Source organism: Apodemus sylvaticus, chromosome 17, assembly GCF_947179515.1.
Source record: "Apodemus sylvaticus chromosome 17, mApoSyl1.1, whole genome shotgun sequence".
NCBI lineage: Eukaryota > Metazoa > Chordata > Mammalia > Rodentia > Muridae > Apodemus > Apodemus sylvaticus.
This window is the reverse complement of record NC_067488.1, coordinates 22,675,663-22,703,020: the sequence shown is the minus strand read 5'-3', so window position 1 is coordinate 22,703,020 and position 27,358 is coordinate 22,675,663. Positions and strand designations below refer to the sequence as shown.

Sequence of the window (27,358 nt, the reverse complement as noted above, 5' to 3'; positions counted from 1 at the left end):
AGAGGACTGATGGGCGGGACAAGAATCTTGTTTTGCAAATCTTTAAACTTGCCAACAGCAGAGGGCAGTGCAGAGGCGACTTAATAGGTGAAGAGGCATTAGACTAGAAGCTTAATGGTTAGGACTCCCAGGAGACAACACCCCTTTGGGAAGGAGGGTGCTGGGAAGGGAAGAGATGCTTGTGATGTTTTTCTACTCCAGGTACAAATAATTTATTCTTCTAGTTCTCCCTAGCTCCTGACAACCTCAGGCAAATATGAGTTGGACGAATAAATGTATTCTTCAATGGGTTCAGTACACTTTGCACATTAACGTCCATAAACTCTCAGCAGTGCTGAGGACAATGCCATCCCTATGCTATAGGGATTATTTCGGGAGCTCCAGGATCTTTGGGAAGGAGTTCAGACAATAGGCCAAACGAAAACCTCAGACTTCTCCCAGAAAGGGTACAATGACTGAGACATACGGCAATTGGCTGCTGAAGTTGAAATCTAGGGTAGAGGAGCCAGCGCCTGGAGGCTGCCCTGCGGCTCCCCCACGCATACCCAACCTCTCACCGCAGGTCACAGCTGCCCTGAGGCTAGCCGCTGGAAGCAAGAGGCTCCGAACCCTCAGAGTCAGCGGGCAGCTGCCGTCTTGTTCCGCCGCTCCGCGGGGGCTTTCTCCTTCCTTTCTTCTTCCTCTTCCCTTTACCGCCCCCCCCCCGCCCCCCCGCAAAAGTCAGTCATCCTCTCCTCCCCTGGCCCCACGCCTCCGCGCAGGATCCTCCCACTCCTCCGGCGCCTAAAGCGTTAACCCGGGAGCGTCCCGCAGCGCCCAGGGTTCCTAAAAAGGGAAGGTACACGGTTTTCCAGGGGGGAAAAGAGAGATCAAAGGCAGAGCATACTTCCTGTTGCCCAGACCTTATATAAAACGTCATGATCGCCTGGGCTGCAGAGACGCACCTAGCACTGGCCCAGCTGCTGCCGCCTGAGGTTTCCCGAGGACCACAATGAACAAATGTCTGTGCTGCGCACTCCTGGTGGTAAGTCCTCAGGCCGGAGGCTGCTGACCACCTGGGCTCGGGACCTCCCCTCCGGCTGATGGGGACCAAGCCCCTCAGGAGGGAGCTGGGGTTTGGTTGGAACAGGAAGCCTTTTTCTAGCTAAGGCAGGCTGCCCTGGAGAGTGAACGGCTTTTCCACTGAAAAGTTCCTGCTGAGTTTATGCAGATGGGAGAGAGACTTGGGGAAAGGAGTCTTAAGACTTTTTGCTTGGTTTTTTTTTTCTTTATCCATTTTATTTACCTTATCTATTTACTTACTTATATTATATGTAGAGCATCATACCTTCGCTTGACCTGACTTGTTTTTATTACTGCAGGTGAAGTGGACTGTATGGTGGAAAGAGAGGCCAGACTTTTTTGAAACGTCTGTAGAACAGTTTGGATGGGGGTGATAGTCTGAAACATTATCAGCCTAACTTACACATGGGTTATGGGCAATACAGAAAATATTCTCTTTATTTATCTGAGCAATTTACTGAAGTTCTATTAGTCTAGTTCTCAAGTTCAGCAGTGTGAAAAATATGAACAGACTAATGATAATGGTGTTGTAGAATATAGTTAAACAACCAGATCAGTTCAACAATAAATAAAGAAGGTTCAAACCTGTTTGGAAACATTGTTAAAACAAAACAAACAAACAAACAAACAAAAAACCCTCTTTTGTTAGCTTAGGCATTTGGAAAATTGTCATTTAGGTTTGTATACAAGTTTTTCCATACCCCAAATTTGTAGCCTCGTGAAGTTACAAATCAGACAGGGAAGTGTGTCTTTAAGTGAGAATGCACTAGAGTTAATGTTTGAACTTCAGCCTCCGGCTGCTCACATGGTGAGACCTGAAAACTATGTAATCTGTCCCTTAGAGTCAGGAACACGCAGACATGCATATGCAACAGCAAAGTCACCCAGGGAAAAATGGACAAGAGACTATACATAAATATGCCAGCCTCATGTGTGCATGGGCAGATACGTATGTGTAATACACATATCCACTAGTATGGATATATGGAGCATTTTCTAATTTTATTTTATTTTAGGTGTATGTGTGGTTTGTTTGTGTGTATGTCTGTGCACCACTTGTGTGCCTGGTGTTGCCTGAGGCCAGAGGAGGGCGTCAAGTCCCTTAGAAGTGGAGTGAGACAGTTGGGAGCTGCCATGTGGGTGATGGGAATGAAACCCGAGTCTCTGGAGGAGCAGCCAGTGCTCTGCACCACCGAGCAATCCCTCCGGTTCCACTAAGAAGAACTTTTTAAGAAGTGGAATTTTTTTAGAGAGAGTGAGATGGCTCTGTGGGTAAAGGCATTGCCAACCTATCATTATGAGTTCGATCCTTGGATCCCTGTGTGGAAGGAGAGAGACCTGACTCCTAAAAAGCATCCTCTGATCTCCACTCACACACTCTGGCACATGTGTCTCTGCATGGACGCACAGAAAATGAACGGAAGTCTCAAAAGAGGAAAGAGCACTGAGTGCTCGTACAGGTGTTAGCACCTAAATGCATTTATCACATGGAGCACTCGTGCGCTGGCACAAAGTTCTACAATTACATTATCAGTTCCTCCCACAGAGGTCTCTGCATCCTTCCCTTTTACCACTGTGTTCCTAGACAGAATAATAGATGGCACAAATTGGTTTGTCATGTTCTTAAACTTTATGTATGAACTTTATGTCGTTTTCACATTGACTCTTTCAGAGTTCTCATAGATCCATCACTAGTGTTGGATATGCAAAATTGCTTGCTTCATGACTCTATAAAACATTCCCTGTTCCTATGGCCTCATGAAAAATTTAATTAATTAAGGTTTTGGCTGGTATAAGTAACCCTGTGGTTAATATGGTGGGTTTTTTTTTTTTATTATTCTTTCCAACTTCTTGTATTCTGCCTTTGTATTTTGGATTTTCACTAAATAACATATACATTTCTCTTCATCACTGCTCCCAAATAGAAAAAAGATCATAATTTTATAGGTGGCCTATATAAGGAGATATGTATATCGATATTACTCATTTTAGATAATACAACATTATCAGAGGCCAAAGCTTTGAACATGTCTTGAATATATAAATGAATAGGAAGGATCTTGCTTTTTCTCTGGCTGCTAAGGTTGACTTTGTTTTATGAATGGTTGGAAATGGACACACTGTGCTTGCATTGAAGAGGCTGAATCTCTCCTGGTAAACAGAGAGGCGTGGCCGTAGGAACCTGAATCACTACAGATATTTGGCTTTGTCTGAGGTGTTGATTTAGATAGTGGAAACAAAGTTAGCATTCAGGTAGATATCGTTCCTGCCTTCTGGACCTGACAGCCTGTTGAAAGAGGCAGAGGTGGGACTAGGAGTGCTTGTTGCACCAGTTCCTAAAGAGGAAGCCCCAGATGACTGGGGAATTAAAAAAAAAAATTAGCCTTCCTTCGTGAGCTTATAAGGGAAGTTGCAGCACAGTGGTTCTCCGCTAGACCCAGTTCAAATATCCACATGCCACTGGCCTGAGGAACAATAGACTAACTGCAGTTCTTCCCTCTGGAGTTCCTGTGTTCTATAATATGGCTGCAGGGAAAGGATGTGCATGAATTATGAAGTTCCTATTTCTCATTAGCGCTACCCATATGACAACAGGTTAACTAGAGGATGATATAGAACTCTCTATATATTGGAAGTCCTGACCATACTCAGAGAACATAGGGATGACCTCCCATTCTCACTGTGAGGGAGCCAATAGGCATGCAATTTCTGGAGATGAAGACATCCAGGTGAGAGATGGAGAGGAAACCGTGCTGCGAAGTCTACTAGGTTCTTCTGTGAGAGTAGAAGGTAATCTGGTGAAGGAGAGGCGTGCAGCCCTTAGGTTAGCATTCCTAGGAGGTTCACTAACATGGTCAAGGTCAAGAAGAGCGCTCTTTTGTAATTCATCATCCAGAGGCATTTCCTTCTTTGTTGCCATGTGTTACTAGGTAAGCAGAGAACGTCAACATGTCTGACTTAGGTCTTGGCTTTAACTCTGGTTAAATCCTCCATCGTCCATCATGCAGTGTCAGAACCCACCCTGAACGTCTCAAAGCCAAGCTCTGAGTTTGTCCTTCCATGCCAGAAGGGCGGGGAATGGAAGGACAGCAGAGATCCAGCCGCTCTTTACTCTGGAAAACTGCCTGATGATCTGGCCTTGCTTTAGAGTAATAGTCTTGGAGTTTCTGACATTTGACTTGTATTTATTTTGTCTTTTCTTCCCTTACCTCAGCCACTGAGTTCATGGGCTTGCCTAGCTCCTGCTGCTGCTCCTGCTGCTGCTTCTTCTTCTGCTTCCTCTTCCCACTCCTCTTCTTCTTCTCTTTCTTCTTTTGAAAATGTTGATGCTTAAAGTCTTTCTAGAAGCATCTGACATACACAGTCAACCCATGTAGCCCTGCCCTGTGTCCATAGCAACCTTCTTGGCCTCCGTCACCTAGCAATCCTCAGCACAGCTCCTAACTTCCATGTAGTTTTCAATTTGACTTCTTAGGCTAAAAACCACAGGAGCCAAATACCACTGGTGGAGTAAGAAGGCGGTCTGTGCCAAGTCTCTTATTCAAGAAGTTTTAGAAGCCATGGTCATGGTTTCCAAATGAACACTGGGCTCCTAGTCTGCTGTTCTTGTCTTCCTATCCGCTAACCTGCCTTCTGGGTTTTGCTCTCAACAGCTCCCAACCCACATGCTCGCTCTGTAAAAGGGCTTTCTATGAGAAACATTATTTTCCTTAGCAGTGCAATAATCACGAGAATTTCCTTCAGCCTTCATTTCAACTCTTCAGCAAAAAAGAGGAGGAGGAGGAGGGGAGCTTAAAATACATCAAATCAAAACAAAAAAAATCTTTACCAGAACTAGCTAACAGTTATTCAAGGACTAACTTGTTTAGCTGCTACTTTTGCTGATCTGATGGAATGAAGATGCCCAAATTATCAGTGTCTTTATGCTTTCCTCCATAGGGCAGACTTCTGGATCATAGTTGGCATTGTCTTTCATGCACTTTTATAATAAATCCTTTGTAACGACCCCCATGTCTCTTGAAGTGAGACTCAGTGTGCATATCTTTTGCTGACACATCAACTTTTACAAAATCAATATCCTGACATAACGATATTATAAAATGGTAATAAAAGGAAAGTAATTCATAAGAAATCAAGCTTTAGTTGACGTCATAATGAAGTTGTGGTGTGCTGGCATTTACATGTGGCATTTGCACTACAGACAAAGCCAGGGATGAAGATGAGGGTCGGTTTGTCTAAGGGGTGACCCAAACACTCCATCAGCCTTGGTTTGGTGCTGTGGTTTTCTAAAACAGTAAGACAATCTTGCCAGAAATTTTAGTTTCATTTCATTTCTTACCAAACCATGTGTTACTAAATTCCTGGAAAACTCATTTTGGACAGCAATGATGAAAAAGGTCCTTCCTGTATAAATAATATGGAGTTCCAACAAGGTCTGGACAATGGTCCTCGTTTAATTCCTGTGGCTTTGATAAAATGCCTTGACAGAAATCAGCACAGGGAGAAAGGGTTTGTTTGGCTTACAATTGCAGGTTGCAGTGTGTCATAGCAGGGTAGTCACAGTGGCAGGCCTTAAGTAGCCGGTCACTTCCACAGTCAGTAGAGAGAAATGAGTGCATGCACAGTGGCTGGCGGCATTGCTCGTTCAGCTCTGTGTCCCCACGTTTGTCCAGCTCAGGAACCTCTGATTAGGAGATGGTGATGTCCACATTCAGAGTGAGTCTTCCCACCCCAATTACATGAAATAAGAAAATCCCTCATAGGTATGCTCGTATTGTATAGTCCAATCAGCTCAAGGCAATTCTTCATTGAGGATCTTTTGCCAGGTATCCTAAGAGATGTCAAGTGGCCAATTAAAGCTAACACCACAGTGACATTCTCTCTCTCTCTCTCTCTCTCTCTCTCTCTCTCTCTCTCTCTCTCTCTCTCTCTTCTCATCTATCATCTATATCTATCTATCTATGTATCTATCTATGTATCTATGTATCTATGTATACATGTATTTTATTATACACAAAATAATTTCCACTTATTTTATTCTGCATCAGCTGCCAGTAATACACTAGAAGATTTGTAGTGCATATAATTATTCTTGGTTATTTGAATACCTAATGGCAACTGCATGGTGTCCTTGGAAGCACCCAATCAATTTCCAGAGCTTCTCCAAGGGTGGACAGAGTTTCCACAGAACCTGGGCTCTTTAAAAGCACAGATTTTCCTCTTCCTTCTTTGTAGCCCCAAGGTCTCCACCATCATGATACATGTGTTTGCTGAGTCCAATAAGCTGCAGTGACAAGTACTAGAGTCTAGAAATCTCCATGGATGATGTTTCAACAGAATTTACCTACCTAATGTGTTACTGTGGTTTAACCACCTAAGGTTGACTTGACTTCCCAAATATTGATGGAAATTTCTCCTTATCTGGCCCATATGATATTTTAAATATCATAGTATACATTTCTATTGTGGAGACTCAAAACCTTCATGAATGTTCATTCTTAAGAAAGCAACAAAATTAAATGGATAGAACACAGGTCTCGTGGTATTATATTTGAGCATTAGATATTCTGTTTTTCTGTAATCAATCTTAAATCTTTTTTTTTAATCCCATCACAGCTGATAAGTATTAGACTCAAGAAATTTCACTCCCTAGAAGGAGCCTGGACTTGCTATAAATAATATTAACAGTCCAGCTCATTACCATAGACAACTATAGAGAAAGCTGATTTCCCAGGATAAGAGAGGAACAGGTGAAGGCACTCCAGACTCATTTTTATTATTTAGAGCTTTGCAAACAAAATGCAAATAAGAGCAGCAGTAGCAATCCTGTTTAGAAAAGAAAACAAAAATCAACATAGAATTTAGCAACCCACAATAGCAGGAACTAGTGAATCGGAAATCCTAGCAACATCTGTAAACTATCTGTGCAAGAAGAAAGAAAAGAGTAAGGTTCGGCCAACTTGAAATAGATACCCGGACAGTATTTTTATGTGACATATAATTAGTTTTTGGAACTCATTACCACAGAATATTTTGGAATAACTAGCATAGAAAGTCCAAAAAAAGAAGACTTTTAGACAGTTGTAAGGGACAAGAATAGTATTACAACACATTAGGTAAGACGACAAGTGGTGCTCTCTTCCTCACACCAACCAGGCCTCGGGAAGGGATGTAGACTCTACATGTTCAGTAGAATAATTTTTCCCAGCTATAAGGTGATGCAATTTCCCAAGGGCTTGGAGTAGATATATTTTTTTCATGCAATTTCTCATAAGTAAATAAGCCTGCAGGCAGGAAATTGATGGGGATTCAAAAGGAGGGAGCTATCCCAGCCAAATGCTTGCCATGAAAGCAGAAGAAACTGAATGCTATCTTCTGTATCTGTATCCCCAAAACCTACCTAGTGACAGGTGAGTGTAGCGGCCCACCTGAAATCTCTGTGTTCACAAGGTGGAGATAAGTGATCCCCAGAGCAAGTTGGCTAGCCAGACAAGGCAAGACACCAAGCTGTGACTTAGGTTGAGAGACTGTATCAATGAATTAGGTGGAAATCTACCAAGGAAGACATCCAACTTTGACGTCAGACCTCTGCATACATGTCTACACACATGCTTATACAAACAGTTGTGTTACTATACACATATAAATGCATACACATACATATGCATACTATACATAGACACATATGCATATACATACATATACATATATATATACATACAAATGAAGAAAGAAAATATACATAAAAAAGAGAGGGCAGGCTGTTTCTAAAGCTAGTTAACACATCCATCTACTCTCTTAAGCACCGTTTAAGAACATGTAAGATCTACTATCTGAACAAATTTCAAATACACTGTACAACATTGATAATTTATTTATCAATGAGGCTCTTGGATTAGTAGCCTCCTCTGCCCTGGTAATTAACATTCTATTCATAGTGGAAGTGGACCATCTTTGAACATAGACTAGCCCCAACCCTTCCCTTCAACTCATCATGCACCTTGGCAACACTCTTTGTAAACGATTCTTTTTTATTGTTATTAGATATTTTCTTTATTTACATTTCAAATGTTATCCCCTTTGCTGGTTTCCCCCTCCAAAAACACCCCTCCCCCTGCTCACCAACCCACCCACTCCCGCCTTAAATAGAACAGAGAAATGGATGAGAAGACTAATTTAGGTTTGAGACAAGGCCATGGTTCCTCTAAGCACAGTCACTGCCTTGGGGGAATATATTCCCTGTTGAAGTTTTTGATGCAAGATTCACAGTTGCTTTACCAAGCCTCTTGTTACACAGCTGCCCCCCTTCTTCTGCTGTCCCATGTCCTTGTACATTTTCTGATTCCTGATTTTCTCTTACTTTTGTTCTTGCTTATGGTTTTACTTTATCCTTATTCTTCTCTTGGTCTCTGTCTTGCTCTTTTCCATATTCTACACTTCACCGTGGATCTAGGCCTGACTTAGCCCATGTCCTTGGCTGCTTTCACTCTTGCTCTTTGGTCAGTCTTGGTCTTGCTCTTCTACTCAGTCTCCTTATATTCTTGTTCAAATACAAGACCTTTTAAAATTCCTTTCTTGTTCAAAACCTGTGTGATTTATCTTTAGAAACTGTTGGTATCAAGAGCCTGTTGCTTATAGCATCCCTTCCCCATCAATTTTCATCAACACTACCAAAACTCACCATGTAAGTCATCATCCCAGATGCAGAGTAGCATGACAATACCCTCCAATAGGAAGTCAGACAGGACTCAAGGGCCCTGGTTTCTTAGTTCTGCCTCACTCTCAGTGTTTGCCCAGTGACCCTGTTTATGTGTCTGCTCAATAGAGAAGCTGAGCCTAGTGGTATATGGAATGTCTGCTATAATTTAAACGTTAATTGACTATATTGTTCCCTACCCCAAATATCAAAAACCAAGTAGAGTTTAATTATAAAACATTACAGGAATATTTTGCAAGAATCTCTTTTGTTTCATTGGTCTGTGGTTGAAGTCAAGAAGATGATTCAAGGCAGCAGCTTTTGAAATGTTATCTAATTTTAGATAACGTAACATATATTTGAGTGTCATGAATTATTCTTTTAAAATAAAACCATTTGCTTCTCCTTGCCATCAGCTGGCATATATAGAAGTTGGCAACATGGGCATTCTTTTTTCATTCTTCATTTAGTTAAAAGCCAAGTTGAAGACATTCCCGCAGGACTTGCTGAAGAGGTGTAATTATGGTCACAAGCAATCTCTTTAGAGTCATTGAGCAAAATTTTCTTTGAATCTATATTCACAAAGAAGTGCTTGACAACTGCACGCTGCTCTTTGGAATAAATGTCAAACCTTTAGGCATACCATGCATGGTAATAGGCAGCCTGACAAGACCATTAAAATCTACTCTTGAATAATCCACCAGCTACCAGACAGCAGACTTCCATCATCATCACACTTTTCCTCTTGCATGTTCTTTTAATGTCTGGTATAAAGGAAGAAATCAGAAATAGCTGGTCTGTGAAGATGTGATGGCGTTTACTATGTGATGGTATAATCATTAGTGGTTGTTGGACAAGCATTCCTAATTGCTTTCCTTTCTGGAAACTTCGTAGGGTGTTTCACCTAGTAGGGATGGAATGGGAGGTATATGAACATCTCCAGCAGAGGACTGGTGAAGTAAAATGATATCTTCACTTCCAAGCCAAGCATTATCACATTGCAGATGTTACACCTGAAATTTCCCGTTTTTCTCCTCAAATTTCCACACATATAAGTAATTTCCAAACATTACTTACTAAACAAAAAATCGTTGACTGGTGACAGGCCCACTGGGACAGATCACAAGTAAAACTACACCTTCGGTGTTGATTGCAGGCATTGAGATTTTGAAGTTGCTTATTTGAACATAATAGAACCCAATCAGGCTTGGTTGACCCAGCAGCCAACATCCCAGTCTGTGTGATGCTTGAGATGAGTTAACTGTGAGGAATATCACAGCCCAAAAGTGATGGTTAAAGGCTTTACAAGTAAAGACATCTTTTTGTGAAACCCAAACAGAAAGCAAATTGTTATATATTGTTATTAAATCTCCTTACATTCCAAGAATAATTTTCCATCTCCTAAATCTTGAACTCTGAATCCCCCACTTTTTTTGTCCAGGTGCTAAGTGCCAATTTTCTTGACAGATGTTTTCTATCAATTCTAATCCTTCCCCCTAAAGAGTGAGGGGTTGCTCTCTGAAATCCAGTTGAGAGAGGCAACTGGATAGGCAGTTTAAATAAAGATTGCTTAAGCATACAGTCATTGAAATGGTTCCTTCCTCAGATCTAACACTTTCTTTGGCTGAAAATTTGAAATTTAAGCATTACAGAAAGTCTTAGCTAGACTTCTAAGCAGAGCAGCTATTAGATGCTTAGGCTGAATTAAAACACCCATGAGCATCATCTAGCAAACTATACCTGTTATCCTTTCTTCCTTCCAACTGACATTTACTCTGTAAAGATTCATTCATCTACAAAATCAACCTCCTTAAATGACCACAAAGGGTGAAAATATAAAAAATAAAGACAGAGTACCTTTTACAATAACTATCACAACTACATGTAACATATACCATTCCATATATTTGCTCATAAAAATTCCAAGGTGCAGAAATTCAGACTAGAAATTGGGGAAATGAGAGGACATAAGTAGTTTTAACTAATTTCAGTAATTCTCCCTAAGGTTAAATAGATGAGAACATTATTATTATTATTATCGTTACTGTTTCTGTAGCAGAGCATGCTAATATCAAAATCTGAAGAAAAAGCATCTGTATATCTTCAACCCAAAATATCTACCTGGTGTGAAGGATGAACAGACTAAGTCCTTGGGCCAAATCCTTAAAAAATGTGGTTCCATGTATTTATTTTTTCTTTCTTGATCTCATTTAGTTTTTTTTTTTTTTTTAGCTCAAGGGGATATGAATTTATTTATTTATTTTTGCAATGGTCTTTACATTGAATATGAATCTAAGTCCAAATTCCTTTGGTGACACAATATAAACTGATGTTTTGTCAGACAATGAAAGCACGGGGAAGAAAGATCCAGCATATAATGGGAGGTGGGGAAGGAAGGTGCAGGGCCAGTGCAAGACGATGCATCACTGAGGATCTACTGCTTGGCATTAAGTGTAACTAATTTTCCAGTCTGGTCTTTCTACCAAAGCTTTGTGTCAACAACTCCAGTGGAAATCAGGAAAGTTTCTGCATTGAGTTGAGTGACTATATTGATGGATGGTTGATAAAGAGATAAATAACTGAGCAGATAGACAAGTGATACATGTATGATATCTTTACATTGTATTGCAGTTACTTGCTCGTCTATGTGTTTCACTCATAGACTGGGAAGCTTATTCCCAAGACTACAGCAAGAAGAGTCAGTAGTCTGAGGTTTAGTGTCAGGCAGGGGTTGGGTTTAAACTCTCAAAGGTATGGAGGTTTTTTTTTTTTTTTTTTTTTTTTTTTTTTTTTAGCTCTGATTAGTCATTCAACTCTCTTAAGACTCAGTTTCTTTCATCTTTAAAATGGAGATAATCACATCGCCTTGTGGCTTAACAGGTGGCTGTTAAGGATAAAGGATAGCAGAATGTGAAGATTGAGCTTAGCTTAGAGCCTGCTGTATAGTGTGGTTATCCTCCATCTCATACCGAGTGCATAGTATGAGATCCTTCAGACACCCTAGGCAGACAGTGAATAGCTACATATTTAACACAGATGCTATTTGATTTCCCCCTTTCCTTCTAGCTTTTATTTCATTTTTGCCCCTAACAAAGCTTTTCTTACTTCTCTTAACAATGGCCTGTGGCCATGTGTTGACTAAACAAGAATAGGTTTTCTTAGTCAGCAAAAGGATCTATAGGGTGTTGTGAGCAATATGTTATCTTCCAAGGAAAGGACCATAACAATAAATTGCAACTTTAAAATTGTCTTCAGAAGTATCAAGATGCCAAAATACAGCACCAGTTACCAGCTCTGGAGTATCAGCTCCACATACCAGGGACTGTAGCTGGAGAGCCTTGCAAGGCCTGGTGCTGCCTGGTTTCTTGTCAAGGGAGGCTGAGTAGGAATAATCGGGCAACCAGTACTCTGTGGTATTCTTTTCCAGAGCTAATATTATATCTCCAAAAAGGAAATTAACATGAAATCAACAGAAGAACTGTTAGGATCTAGGGACCCAAATGGGTGAGATTTCTATGCTTTGTGTGTGTGTGTGTGTGTGTGTGTGTGTGTTAACCTGTTAACCTATATCAACAACTCCTTCCTGCATGGTACCTTTTTACTTAAGTTAAATTTTTTAATTTTACAATTTGTTTAATCAGTAAAATGTTAACCACCTGTAACACTTTTTCATCACAGCAAAAACCTCATAAGCAAATCTCTTGTCCATTAGGACTGAGTCTACACACACAAGCAAAACACTGCTAATTAATGTTAATGCCTTCAGAAAGGTAAAGGAAACTTCTGAAGTGAACAAAAATTACATTGAAAGTTACATTTTACCTGGAGACTGTTCTTCAGCCTCCAGGGAAGCAAATGCACATCAAGTTTGGCCCGGTAATTCTTCTAATAAATCATAGTTGTTTGTGTTTCCTTTCCCCCATTTGCCTGGGAATGCTTTTGGCAGCAGAGCCCAGATGTGGAGATGAACAGATTTAATTCATTTGCTTTTACCTCCTTACCTGGAGACATAACCCTGAGCCAAATAACTGCCTAGTGTGGAAATTACTAAGCAGGCTACTCCCCAGGAGGGGACCTGGCAGCAGCAGATAAACCTCTCCAATGAACTGCCTTTGCTCACAGAGGCTAAGTCCAAGTGAAACAGTACTTGGAAGACTCCATGCAAATGAGAGATGCTTTTAAAAAATACTCCTCTAGGTAAATCTTTTACCTCTGTCCTTCTAGAGACAAGGAAATGCAGGCTGTGTGCATGTCGTTGCAAATTTATCCTTTATACTTGACAGTTAGTTACCTGTGCTGTGTAATCTCCAACTATCTGAGGTTTACACAGAAGACACTCAACCTATCTACTGGATTGAGTAAATATCAAGATATAGCAGAGTCTTTCTATGTGTACAAATATTCAAAGAATATGGAGACAAACTTGGCTCTCTGACTCTTCCAGAAAAAAAGGCATGGACCAACCTTAAATCCCTTGGCAGAACCAAAAAATGTAGTAACATCATTGGGAAGATAGCAAAATCAAATTTATTATAAAATTATATATGTTATATATAATTTTATATATATAATTAGAGACAGGGTCCCATGAACAGCAAACTGGCCTTGGACTTTATATAGTATCAATTAAAATCTTGATCTTTGGATTTTCATGCCTCTACCTATCAACTGCTTGGATTCCAAGACACTAGACTCAAGTTTTTTCATTGCTGGAGAAGGAGTAAAAGTTTCTAGCCTATGGGCATGAGGGAATAAAAACTGATATTGACCATTTGCAAAAAATAAGTTTCTATATTACTATCTATTTGAAACCGATTATTTGGAGAATACATTTTAGTCAGAAATTAATGGCCCAAGGTCACTGAGGCAGTGGATGAACTAAGCTTGCAATCTGGTTAAAGAAGTCTAAATGCAACTTCTCCAGTCGAAAGTTTACTTGGGTGTTCATATTGTGTTGGCAATCTGTAACCTTTTCAAACTTTATTCATGACCAATTTTGTATGCTTCTCACAAACTAGCCATGACATTCATACATGGTTACATTCCTTTTTCATCTCATCTCGGGAATATATACGAATACTAAAAGTTAGTGTGTATTTCCCCCTTTCTGCTTATATACAACATCTTTTGGTAATGTGTGTGGTCTGCTCAGAGAGACATTTATGTACTCAGAACTTTCAAAGCTGGGTCCAAAGTTGCATTTTTGAATTATCAGTATGTATTTTCAGCTGTTTGCTTAGTGTCACTACTGGTTCTCATACAAGCAAACAACAAAAGTTTCCACCTAAAGTCCTTGTCTTTATTCAGATATGCTGACACTTCTGTTTTCAGAAATTAATGGAGACTTCAGGGAATGCAAAATTCAGCTGCTGCTTTGGATACCAGCCTTTCCCAGTTAAATCAGCCAATATTCCTCTACCCTTCCCTCTCTTGCCATCAACTGTTTTGCATAATTTTGACCCAGGTGTCTGATCAGTTCTTTCCTTAATGTCAGGTCTCTTTTCCTGCCTTCATTTGGGTGGATTACTGAGTAGCATATATTTTTTTTCCAGAAAATAGTGTATGTTTTAATCAATGTTTGCTGAATGAGCTAAGTAATTAAGGATGGGGGGATGGAGGAATATAAAGGGCCAAAATGAAAATAACAAATAAACAAACAAATTGAATTTAATGTGAAAACTGCTTATTTCAAGTAAGTTTTATGATTTATACTACAAACTATCTTTCAATTGCATGTATACTGGATCTTTCCTTTAATGACTGATATGGACTTGGAAATGGCATGGTTTACACACTGACCAGACATTTAGCTAACTCTGGACAGTCCTCAAATAGTTCTCTGTGGCAAAGATCATGACGAGGGATCACAAAAGGAACTCCCAAACCAAGTGACTATTTCAGGATCTGCGTGGGATGCTTTTAATGAATCTTCCATAAATGGAAACCCACTGGGTCATTCATGGTTCTGCAGACAAGAAAGCAAGCCCAGTAGTATGGAGCTGTCTGTATTGTATAATGCAAAAATAAACCTGCCAGAGGAAGTGTATTCTTTTGTCCTTTAGGAAGTCATAAAGTTACATAAACCAATAGAAGGCTCTAGTCAAATCAGTTGTCATCTGAGAGGGAATAGAAAACATAGGTGAATCTGAAAGGTGGCAATTGGTATAAAAATGTCTGAATACCAAGAGGCTACTAAATAGAGTAGAGCATGAGACTAGGATACTTGTTTCTGACTTGATTTGACTAGATTGTCAAATCCAAGAACAGAGCAATGCTCAAGCTAGAAAAGACAATAGAGGGCTAATTCAGTCTACCCACTGTCTTCACTCACATCTGCCCTCTGTTAATGTATGGTAGATAAGAAAAGGGGAGCCTTGGAATAGCAAATTCTTTAATTGGGTAAAACAATTAAAACAGGGTGGATAATACAGCATTTAGACATAGAACATTAGCAATGCTTTCATGAAAAGTAGTATGGAAGTTTCTAGAACAAATCCCAGACTGATGTAAAGTAGTAGAGTGTAGGACTTTTAGATTACTTTCAAGAACCTGAGATTAGACCAAGTAATGGAGAGACAGGAGCTGGAAAGAGGACAGATGAAAAAATAGAAAGGAAAAGGAAAGCTATAGTTAATTTCTTTTATTAACTAGACATAAAACTGGAAAGGATTTTCCTTTCTATAAAAAGCACTTTCAGGTTCAACAGACACACTTGTATATGTACCTCAGCCTCTGCAGATGGTCAGGGATATTTGAAGATTGCATTATTTTTAAACCTTTATTAGGTTTTAAATCTTAGCAGTAGGTAAAGGAACAATAACTAATGTTAAAACCATGTCTCTGTATTTGCTCCAGGAATGGGAAGGGAAGTAAAAAAACAAGGGAACAGAGAAGAAGAGATGTTTTAAGCTTGCCCATCCTCTGTCCAAACACCAAGTCCAGAAATTCTGTGTGGGAATTGGGGCTAACCAAAGATTGAGACCTAACTATCCAATTTTGACCACACTGAATTTTTACTTTTACTAAAGTGGATTTTTTTTTCCCAAGCAAAGCACAGAGGTCCAATTGAACTTGCTGAAAACAAGTCTATAGTTCCTTGGAGCCTTTTGGGTTTTAAAACTGTGTGAGATGATAATTCCACATGGTAGTCTTGAGGAAAGTATCTCTACTAATTACTCTCTAATTCTTAAATCCAGGGTTTGTTTATTCCTTTTTCTCTCTAAATACCTTTCACCTCAATTTTCCTGTATCTTAGAAAAATAACTGCTTTCCATGGTAATGCTTCCGAGAAACAATCATATCATGCCAGCTACCTAGAAAAATGCAAATTGCATTAGTGCTCTTGGTGATAGAGTCTTAGGTATGAAAGTCTTAGAATTTGAAATATTTTATATTTTGACTTCTAAAACAAATTAAGGATACTTGCATGTGCTTTGACAGCTGAGACCCCTTCCTAATCCCCAAATCTCAATCCCCCAATTTCTCCACAATCTAAACATTCTTGAACACCTACATGAGAGTCAGGAAGCTTTGACTCTTAGACCATTTCAAACTTTGTGTTTCCAAGTTAGAAGAAGTATGCAGTTGTTGGTGTTTTTAACGGCTCCTAAGGTTGAAGCTCATGAACCATGATTGTTTTCCTCTCCTGTCCCATCGTCATCACGTTTGAGTGATGGACGAGGGAAGAGAAATGTTGATGAGCAAAAGAGCATTCTTGACCCTTGTGGGAATGGGCACCAGAAAACGCTGAGAAGCATGACTGGGTGCTGTATTTGAGATAAAAGGCCTCTCCGGACCTCTGAGCCAGACCTCCTGAAGGCTGACAAAACCCTCAAAAGTGGCTTTCCAGGAAATCTAAAGTGAACAGCAGTAGAAAAAAAAATGAAAGTATGTCTCATTGCTTTCATATGGGTTTGCATGTTGTGTTAGGAAAACCTCATTGGGGATTGGAGAAATATTTGAACCAGATCCTTAAAACATGCCTCATAGTACATTCAAATCAACATTCAGCCAGTCATTTCATTTTTTTTTGCGTCTTTCAAGGCAATAAATAGCCTCAGGGATACAAAAGAGCATGCTTTCTTCAGAGCCCATCAAATTGTGGGGTGTCCTGATGAGCCAACAGGTCTGACTTTACACTGCTCTATTCTCAGGTTGTAGGTTGGAGCATCTCACATCAAAGCACTCTGCTGAAATATCCATCCTTCTGGGGAAGTATCTTGTTCTTTTCTTTCAGTTGATCAGTGTGTATGGTCTAATATACTGGCCACGTTCTATTGAGAAGTGAACAGAGTCGCTTCATAAAAATGCTGAATGCTTATGAAGGGGTAGTTAGTCTTCTTTTCCTTGACAATATACAATTTAATAGGGAATTCTATTTCTCTAGCTTGGCATTTTTGCCCCAGGTATGTGTGGTGGTGAGCAGGGAACATTTCCTGAGCTCTACAAACAAGAGAGTTTGGGGAAAACAATATTGTGCTTGATTTGCTTCTTTTCCCAAACCTGTAAACAGCCGGTGTTGATCCATGTACCAAAAAAAAAAAAACAATAAAAATCAAGCAAGCCACTCTCTACACACAAATAACACTGCTCCTTCTGAGAACATGTTTCCTGTAATTAGTGGGGAGGTGTTCTCTGAAGACCTTTGCGGATGTAGAACAAGAGACAGAATTCATGTGCCGCTGGTCTTCCATGAACCTCCCTTGCATTTCTCTTGTTTCACAGACTTCTTATGATAGATGGTGGCTTGTGTAGGAGCTTCTGGGAATGGCATGAAGGTTAGGTGGTTAGTGACTTTTGGCTCAGACGTTACCTTGGAGTAGAATTACCATCCTATTTCCACCTTAATAAACTATTGTGTCTCTTCTAGCTCCTGGACATCATTGAATGGACAACCCAGGAACCCTTTCCTCCAAAGTACTTGCATTATGACCCGGAAACCGGTCGTCAGCTCCTGTGTGACAAATGTGCTCCTGGTACCTACCTAAAACAGCACTGCACAGTGAGAAGGAAGACATTATGTGTCCCTTGCCCTGACCACTCTTATACGGACAGCTGGCACACCAGTGATGAGTGTGTGTATTGCAGCCCTGTGTGCAAGGAACTTCAGTCCGTGAAGCAGGAGTGCAACCGCACCCACAACCGAGTGTGTGAATGTGAGGAAGGACGCTACCTGGAGCTCGAATTCTGCTTGAAGCACCGGAGTTGTCCCCCTGGCTCGGGCGTGGTTCAGGCTGGTATGTATCTGTTATGCAAAATCAAGGAGGGCGAGGTAAAGCTAGACAGGAGCTGGCTGAGAGGACACTTGTCCTGATAAAAGGTAACAGTACCTGTTAGCTGTGCCCTGCATATCCAGATTGTTTCCAGAGGACCTTTCTCAAAGGAATCCTTTGCCACTACAGTATAATTTAGTGAGGAATCTCAAATGTAGCAAATTGCTCCCCAATGAGATACATGACGAATCGCTCCATTTTAAAGGACCGTAGCCTGAGTTGCACTGAGAGAAGCTGACATATACCACCATATTTCATTTTGGCATGGACAGCTTCAGTCTTCAGTGCTTTTTGACAAACATCAGAAATGTTAATCGATACCAAGAGAGTAATTATGCTGATATTAATGAGACTCTGGAGTACTAACAATGAACAGTTATAATTAATTATGTAAAAATGGAAACGGGTTAGGGGAAATACATTTCATTATTAAAAATGAAGCCGCTTCTCCTCTTGGCATGGGAGTTGAATGTTTGGGAGGATAAAGACAGTAGCGAACCCTATAGCCAGCTTATTCTTTATCTTAAACAAAACAGATTGTCAAGCAAACAGGACGTCCTCGTGTATAAACAAGTGCTTTCTCTTTTCTCATTCCCAACAGCATGGGCTGGGGCTAGTGGGAAACTTTGAAAGCTGAAAGTTTCCTTGTCTAGCATGTGCACAAAGCCACAAAGCTGTGCTGTAGATTACAATTGCTTATGGCTTAGGAAAATGAAGAGCATGCACTTAGCAGGAAGAAAGAGAAATCCCTATAACTTGCTCTAGCTCCCTTTTAATTGGGATCTCTCAGCTCACTGCTCTTTCCACAAGCTGGATCATTCTTTTCTGTGGGAGCCTGTCCTGTGCCTCCCTTAAGACTTGTGAGTCTAGCAACTAGCTATCAGCTGCAGGTCTCCTTCCATTACAGGAGGCCAATTTGCTCTGGGTGGAGAGGTCATAGCCTAGTACATGAATTACTTGTGACAAGTTAAAGTTTAAATGACCAGTATTTTAAGTTTGAAGGCAGAAACAGGAAGTGTATACAGTTAAAGCCAGGGGCAGTAGCAGAGGGTAAGAGAATCCCATCTCCAAAGAAGCTTCAGGATGGTCACATGGTTGAGGCTAACTAAGGAGACATGGTGAGTGCCAGGCCAGCCTAGGCTATTTGATGAGTGTGTGAATGTCTCAAGAAAGGAAACAAAACCAAACCCCAAAATTTGAAATCTATTTCGTCTCTTTTGTAGGGAATCTTTAAAAGAGTGAACATTGTAGAAAGACCTTTGAATACCAACACATTTTGTAGTTCAAGGAGAAAGAACTGTAATTTCCTACTTTTTATTGGGGGATACTTTGGGACTCAAGCGAGTAGAAACATCCTACCCTCTTTACTCCAGTGAAGTGGGTTGAATTGATTCATATTCAGAAATTAAGCATGGACTGTGCAAATCAAATGTTGAATATTGGAGAAATGGTAACATCATCACCTTCATAAACATGAAAATATTTCCATAGGGAGAAGCATCAGGTAACCAGAAGACTTAAAATAAAGGCACCTACTTTCTTCTGAGTTACCATGGAAGACTTTATTTAACCTTTTTCTCCTTGAAACCCTGCAAGGTGGTTCTGCAGAGAAGTTTCCAGGCCAAAAGGCATGAAGGTTGTTTGGTGTTATCCTACAAAATGTTTGATAACTATTTTTGTTGTTGTTTTGAAGCCAATATTGCTTCACATTCTGTTCTTCATATCCTCTTGCTGGTCAGACCTCTGCTTCCTGTCAAGTTACTTTGGACTGTTTTAGTGAATTACAATTCACCTTGTCATTGTAGTGTTTCTCATTTTGTCTGTCAGGCTAGCTGTTTGTTATTTTTACACATACTAACGAAGTAAAATCATTACTTAGATGACTCTATCTTTTTAGGCCTTGTTCTGTCGATTTTAAAAGAGATTCTATTAATACACAGAGGTTATTAGAGGAAGCCTACCAACAAATTATTCTTTGGATTCTTCTTGTTAAAGAATTAGAAAAGGAAGTTCACCTGAAGAACTATTTTATACACATGACCTCTTGTTAGGAAACATCAGAAAAGTCAAGCCACAAACATACCTGAAGCACGATAACATGTCTTTCTGTGTAAGTCATGTGGCCGTTGGCAAATGGATTTTTGGATCCACATACTCAAGTGATGTATTTCCAATAAGTTGACAGAGACTAGATGCCTAAATATTTCTACTTATTTCTGCAGAGCTTGGCACAGAGTAGGGTTCCATTTAAAATGGGGAAAGTAGGAAAGAAGTACACTTTCCAGTGTACATCCTCTTTGTTATGTGAGGGTGGATCTTAAGACAATGTCACTACAGTGTTGAAAACAGCATTTACGTGAGACTTCAGGGCTTCATGGTTTCCCTTCTTCTCCATCCCTGCTATCCCTTTATCTTTTTTACAGGGCAATGATCATCATTTTTTAATATATATATAAACGAGGAGACAGGAGATGAGACTAGAACCACACTGTTTTACATTTTTTTTCTTTCCAGGATGGGTAAACGACACAATGAAATGGGAAGTGGAACTTTTTAATAAATGAAATTTAATAACTTTCTGTAGCTTTCATTTGTCTTCTTTTGTGTTTGTTATCTTGCATGAGCCAGAGCTGGCCTATGCAATCTACATTTGAATACGGAAGTCTAAATCTGTTCAGCCAGCTTACACTAGATGGAGATATTTTCATATGCAAATGCACTATAACGTGTGCTGTGCTCATGCATAATAGAGCCCAGGGTTTGAATATATTTATTTTCAGTTGCATCTCTATTGAAAGTTTCTTCAACTCAAGAGTTTTCAAACCCAGTGATGTCTTCAAAAGTATTAAATGCCTTAGAAGCACAAAGTAAAATATCCTTATAGTTATCCTTCCCAAGGATTTAACCACACTATTTACTCAACAGTGTAAACAAACACTAACACTACATCGTCATCTGTTTATTATGTAGCTCAACCTTAGGGATACCATTGGAGTCAGCAGTCAACTTTACCACCACCTTCAGGAGTTTATTGTAATATGTGATTCTCAAGGTTAGCATGGTTCCTAATTAGGAGCTAGGAGAGAAAGAACTTACATAAGAAATGATTGGAATTTAACGATGCAACATTGAATGGGTGCAGACTTCAAAGAGTGACAGACAGTAAAGCAGACACACAGCACTTATCTTGATGGTTTTCCCAGGGATAATTGTGCAAAGAATACGGTTGACAAGCCTTACTGGCACTTTGTCAGAGGCTGCACTAATGAGTCCCCCACCCTCCTCTCTTTCCATCTCCCATTGCAGGAGTATCTTTATAGGTAATAGCACAACAAACTTGTGTGCGTATTACAAGAAGGGAAAAGAGCCTGAGGGGATGACTAAAGAAGTTTTGTTATCTCTGTCTAATGAAGTGAGAAATGGAAACTCTGAAAGTTCCCTGCAATATAGCAGTAAAAACTTGGTAAAAAAAACTTTCCTGAGAACTGTGCTAAGCCCTTGTCTACAGAGAAAGGATCGGGGAAGAAGGTGCTAAACTTCTGGGTGTTTTCCAACAGGAACCCCAGAGCGAAACACAGTTTGCAAAAGATGTCCAGATGGGTTCTTCTCAGGTGAGACGTCATCGAAAGCACCCTGTAGGAAACACACGAACTGCAGTGCACTTGGCCTCCTGCTAATTCAAAAAGGAAATGCAACACATGACAACGTATGCTCCGGAAACAGAGAAGCAATGCAAAAGTGTGGAATAGGTAATTATACGCAGCATGCCACCCTGTCCTCTTACTATTTCATCACAGCCTTCTCTGAGAAGAACAAAAACTCACATTTTGCATTTTTTTGTTTGTTTGTTTTGAGACAGAGTTTTTCTGTGTAATGGTCCTGGCTCTTCTGGAAGTTATGATGTAGACTAGGCTAGCCTCGAACTCACAGAGATCCATCTGCCTCTACCTATAGAGTTCTGGGATTAAAGATGCATACTACCAAATCTGGCTACATTTCACATTTCTTGATTCTTAACCAGCCTAACAGCTATTGAAAGTTGAAACTCAAACAAACAAACAATCTCATAAAACAAACAAAAGACAAACAAAACAAAACAACAGAAAACCTGTATCTCCTCGCTGATCCCAGGGACGCTGCAAGACGCTGAAGCTTTCCAGTCAGCTCACACTAAAATCAAGAATAACCCATTGCTGATATCAAGCTTATAACCTGAGCACAAATTTGCCAACTTCAAATCATAGAATTTGACTTACATATTTTTATAATTTCGTAGAATGCCTGTATTAGCTAAACTATAAATTGGCAACTAAAAATGACATGAACTATTGAAAAATTAGAAATGAAAACTTGGCTTTGCCACCAGCCATATCCATAGATTTATTGCATGGAAGCTGCAAGGTGCATTGGTTGTGTTACATTCTTTATTTGCTTGTAGTCACCACAAATAGAAGAAACCACCCCATTTGGGTGATCCTATTGGTGTATTCTTTCACTCTGCTCCCCTGCTCCTACACTAATCTCAATACTTCACTGTGGGACTTACACACCAATGCTGTACTTTCATAGTCAAACTAACACAAACCAATGTGACTCTCCCCAAATGTCTTTTCTTTATTATACAGAAACATGAATGTAAGAATGAACATAGGCATATTTTATAGTTCCAAACCACTTCCAATGTGTTTCACTACATTATCCGATACCTTAGTTAATTTAACATTTTTTTCTTATCTAAGAAAATAAAATGAATAGGAAAGCTAATGAAAAGAGTTAATTCTAGCCTTAATGCTGATTTTATTTTTGCAATTAATTGAGCATTTATTATATGCCAATTCCTTCACTTTATTAACTTTAATATTTATTTAAAAAACCCAGAAATTTACTTAGAAAAAATGTAGATGGTTAATGGTTTAACATTTACCTATATATATATTTTTTTCCTACTAACAAACAACATGTTTACAATACATAAAATAATACACTATCATGATTGCACACAAACACAATACACTATTTTGATTATTGTTTAAGTTCTTTCTAGGGAATGATTTTGTGTTTTGTTTTTTCTTTGACCCTGACCTTGAAGTACCTGGTAGTCACCAAGTAACCTTTAGCAAAGTACTAATATTTACATTAAGTTATAGAATTTTGTCAATTATTTGTGTGTATTCATTTTAAATTCTTGTTAAATATTTATTAATGTTTACATCTTCACCCTCAAAAAGACAAAGGGAACTAAATGACTATAAGATGAAGACTATTAACAGAAGCCCAGTTGGTCTCTATACTAAGAGCATCCTACAGAAAACTGTTAATTCAAACTTCTCATTTTAGCATACTGACTCAAAGAAAACTCAGCCCCCATACTCATTTTGTGGTTGGCTTTGTTTTGTTTTGTTGGAAGGACTGCAGGAAGTGAAAGCATTCAGTGAATCTTGTTAATCGGTCACTCTTCCTACAGATGTCACCTTGTGCGAAGAGGCATTCTTCAGGTTTGCTGTTCCTACCAAGACTATACCAAATTGGCTGAGTGTCCTGGTGGACAGTTTGCCTGGGACCAAAGTGAATGCAGAGAGTATAGAGAGGATAAAACGGCGACACAGCTCCCAAGAACAAACCTTCCAGCTTCTGAAGCTGTGGAAGCATCAAAACAGAGACCAGGAGATGGTGAAGAAGATCATCCAAGGTACCATCTCCCGAAACATATGAGTCAATAGGCAATCAAAGACACCTAGTTGTCATAAAATATGAATTAGGCTTTTTATCTATGTAGTGGGGTGTGTGTTTTCCTCCTGCAATCATCATGGTACTGACAATTTCTCACCGACTGACAGTGTGGACAGGATTCCTGTAGCAGCTGAGGAAGGTTCTCTTCCAACCTCTCAGGAACTGAAAGAAAGGGCATGTGCCTTACATGTAGGACTAGGCTTTGGAGAACTGGACTCTGCACACAGATTCCTTAGCTCTTTACACTAGTCATGTCTGCCTAGAAGAAGGTCCTTGGTCCCTTGGCTCCTGCTTCACATTTCAAGCTCTGTGGTGCTTGGTAATTCCCTTCAGCAAGACACTAAGTGTCTTACGGGTAACCTCTCATTAATCTTAACTATGTAGCCTGCATCCAAATTACCATTTTGGTAACACCTGGGATGAGGATTAGTAAGGTCCGATAAATGTTCGAGCTTCTTAGAAGAAAGGGCTAGCTAAAAGCATGTAGTTGCATGTGCTAGGGTTTCCTGAAGCAACTCTTTTAGCAATAGGGTGGAGAGGGGAAAGCGGGAGGGCATGGAGTGAAGGAGAGAGGAGACACAGAGAGGACTCCTTTTCAACTTTAGTCTGCATGAAAATTATGTATGCTATATTGTAAATTTTTGACTTTATGATATACTATGCAAAGAGACTATTTTGGAAGACATGCCACAGAGATGAAGGAGAGTTTTCCTAATGCAGACAACAAGGAGGAGAAATTACCCTGCTATACCTAATATCTGACTGAGTTTCTCTACACCACCCATAAAGCTTCAGACATGGAAAGCCAGAGTGATAGATTTTAGGAAACTTAGCCCTCTTGACAGTCCGGTGCTTTTTTTTTCCTTATGCAAAGACTAAAATTTCTTGTGTTTCTGGCAAAACAACATTATTCTTTGAACCTATAATTAGCCCTGAAGCAAAAAGAAAAAGGAATAGAAAGCCGGGAACTGTCAGTATGTGAAAGGACCCAATTCCCAGCTTTATAAATGAGAACACTGCAGCCCAGAAAGACGAACGGAGTTGCCTCAAGGCTCACAGATAGTAAATGACTCATGTCGTTAGTAGAGACATTAGTTACTCCTTCTTATGTATATGCCCAAGTTCATTGCTGCAATGCCCTCCGGGCCATGTGTTTGCTGTTCTTGGACTCCCATTACTGGCTTCCCATATCTGCCACACTCGGGTGCTTCTCCAGTGCTATGTGTATTTATTAAAGACTAGTTAAAGTGACTCATGTCAAATAGGGCCAAGGTTAGATACCAACTGAAGAAATGTTCATTACAAAAATAAAGAACCTGAATACTTTGTTTTCCCCCCTAAAATGTTGTGATAGTTTCAAGTTTTACTGGGAAAACTGAAAGTGGTGAGTCCATACTTTTCCGTTGTTCAGTGTCAATACCCAAAGCTTCTTACAAAACTGTTGTGGGATACTTCAAATAGATAGTGATTTTTTATTATAAAATAGCATCACCTTAGTAATCAGAAATAACTGGTCACTTAAATCACCCATGGTAAAGCCTTTTCTTAAAATGTAGTTATGAGTTATGTGAGAATGTCTGCCTGAGGTATCAGATGAGGAAGACTGATGTGAGGATCTCTTTGGTTCATGCAGACATTGACCTCTGTGAAAGCAGTGTGCAACGGCATATCGGCCATGCGAACCTCACTGCAGAGCAGCTTCGGGTCTTGGTGGAGAGCTTGCCCGGGAAGAAGATCAGTGCAGAAGAGATGGAGAGAACGAGAAAGACCTGCAAACCGAGCGAGCAGCTCCTGAAGCTACTCAGCTTGTGGAGGATCAAGAATGGAGACCAAGACACCTTGAAGGGCCTGATGTATGCACTGAAACACTTGAAAACATACCACTTCCCCAAAACCGTCACCCACAGTCTGAGGAAGACCATCAGGTTCCTGCACAGCTTCACAATGTACAGACTGTATCAGAAGCTCTTTTTAGAAATGATAGGGAATCAAGTTCAATCAGTGAAAATAAGCTGCTTATAACTAGAAATGGTCACTGGGCTGTTTCTTCACCATGGGCCAAAATGGACGGAGGAGGAGAAGACTGTTTCTCAGGCACGTGAAACAGCACAGTGTTTGCTTTCTCATCACTTTTTAGGAATGAAGACCTTCCCCCCTGCTCCCAACACACACACTGGGGACTCTGATTCAGGAGAGTGAGGCGGGCTATTTTATAATTGTACAAAACCACGTCCATACCCAGAAAGTCAAGCCTGCTGAGTGAGAACAGAGGATATTATTTATAACCTCAAACATAGGTCCCTTCCTTCCTTCCTCCCCTCACAGCTGAGTAATCCTATCTTATGTGTCATCCCTAGATGAAGGTCTCTTTCCTGCACCTGATAGTCTATGACATTCTGTTTATTATAATGCTTATCAGGTGCATGAGCCTTATCACATTTGTAGGTCGCTAGGCAAGCTTGACTGTTAGCTATCTTTCCCCTCTGAAGATTTGATTTGAGTTGTAAACTTAGCTGGAAAAGCAGGGGTGAGTTGTGGTAGTTTCTTTAACAGATTGCTACCAAGAGCTCAGTGTTTCTTGTTCCTCTGTAGTTGGACCTAAGGTGGCTCAAAGCACTTTTTGTTTGAAAATGTTCAACAATTTTTATTTATTACATGATCAGTGGCTGACTTTGTTTCGCAGCACTAAAAGAAATTACTATACGGAGAAAGAATTGATATTTCCCCCAATGTTCAACAAACCCCCATAGTTTATCCAGCTGTCATGTCTGATTCAGTATACACAGACTATGTGTCCTCTTATTACTGCATGCAGTAATTCAACTGGAAATAATAATAGTAATAATAATAGAAATAAAATCTAGATTCCATTGGATCTCTCAGAATATGGTAATATCTAACGCAAAATGCTTTAAGATTTCAGTTGTGTTAAAGGCTTTTATTAAAAAGCTGATGTTCTGTAAAAGTTACTAATATATCTGTAAGACTATTACAGTATTGCTATTTATATTCATCCAGATATGTTTTGTACATATTATAATCCTAGAGAGAAATGTTGTAGAAGTTAATTTTAGAAAGAAAAAATATTCTGTTTACTGTTGAGACAAATAAAAGAGATAAAATATATTTTTAATAGAAACTTTGTAGTGTTTTCCAATAGGTACTGTCAGTTTTCCAGTGTGGAATGTTTTTATAATATAATTTTATCTGTATAAGATGTAATATCATTTTATAGAAAAATGCTTTATGTATTCAGTCGTTTAATGTCAGAAAGTGTATGAACTATAAATTATCTGAATATTAGATGCTCTGAGAAATTGAATGTACCTTATTTAAAGATTTTTATGATCATACTATATAAATAACACCATTAAAGATTTCAAATTATTTTTCATTTCTTTTACTCTTGTTTTTATTTGAAGAAGACATTAATAGGCTTACTGGCTTAGAGGTTTCCTGTTCATCTTTGATCATCAAAAGCATCTAGGATTTGTTTAAAATACAAATTCCTGGGCCACACTGTAAAAAACCTTTTAGGAACGAACAAGTGTGGGCAAGGAAAATCTCCAAAGGGATTTTTTTTCTTTATAAGAAACTG

The 27,358-nt window shown here is 39.6% G+C and overlaps 1 protein-coding gene across 1 annotated transcript; it reads left to right on the top strand.

Moving 5' to 3' along the window:
* The first annotated feature begins 780 nt into the window (after positions 1 to 780).
* Positions 781 to 27,120, top strand: Tnfrsf11b (TNF receptor superfamily member 11b). The gene is made up of 5 exons (XM_052161508.1): positions 781 to 1,024; positions 17,628 to 17,994; positions 21,588 to 21,779; positions 23,495 to 23,719; positions 25,394 to 27,120. Exons 1-5 carry the CDS (start codon positions 992 to 994, stop codon positions 25,780 to 25,782), a joined length of 1,206 nt encoding a protein of 401 aa, XP_052017468.1. The 5' UTR covers positions 781 to 991; the 3' UTR covers positions 25,783 to 27,120.
* Positions 27,121 to 27,358: the final 238 nt, after the last annotated feature.

What these genes read in the sequence shown, in the direction of transcription:
- Tnfrsf11b (XM_052161508.1), top strand. Translation starts at nt 992, where the DNA reads ATGAACAAATGTCTGTGCTGCGCACTCCTGGTG. An exon ending in CTCGGGCGTGGTTCAGGCTG is followed by an intron (nt 17,995 to 21,587) that starts GTATGTATCTGT and finishes GTTTTCCAACAG; the next exon opens with GAACCCCAGAGCGAAACACA. An exon ending in AATGCAAAAGTGTGGAATAG is followed by an intron (nt 21,780 to 23,494) that starts GTAATTATACGC and finishes CTCTTCCTACAG; the next exon opens with ATGTCACCTTGTGCGAAGAG.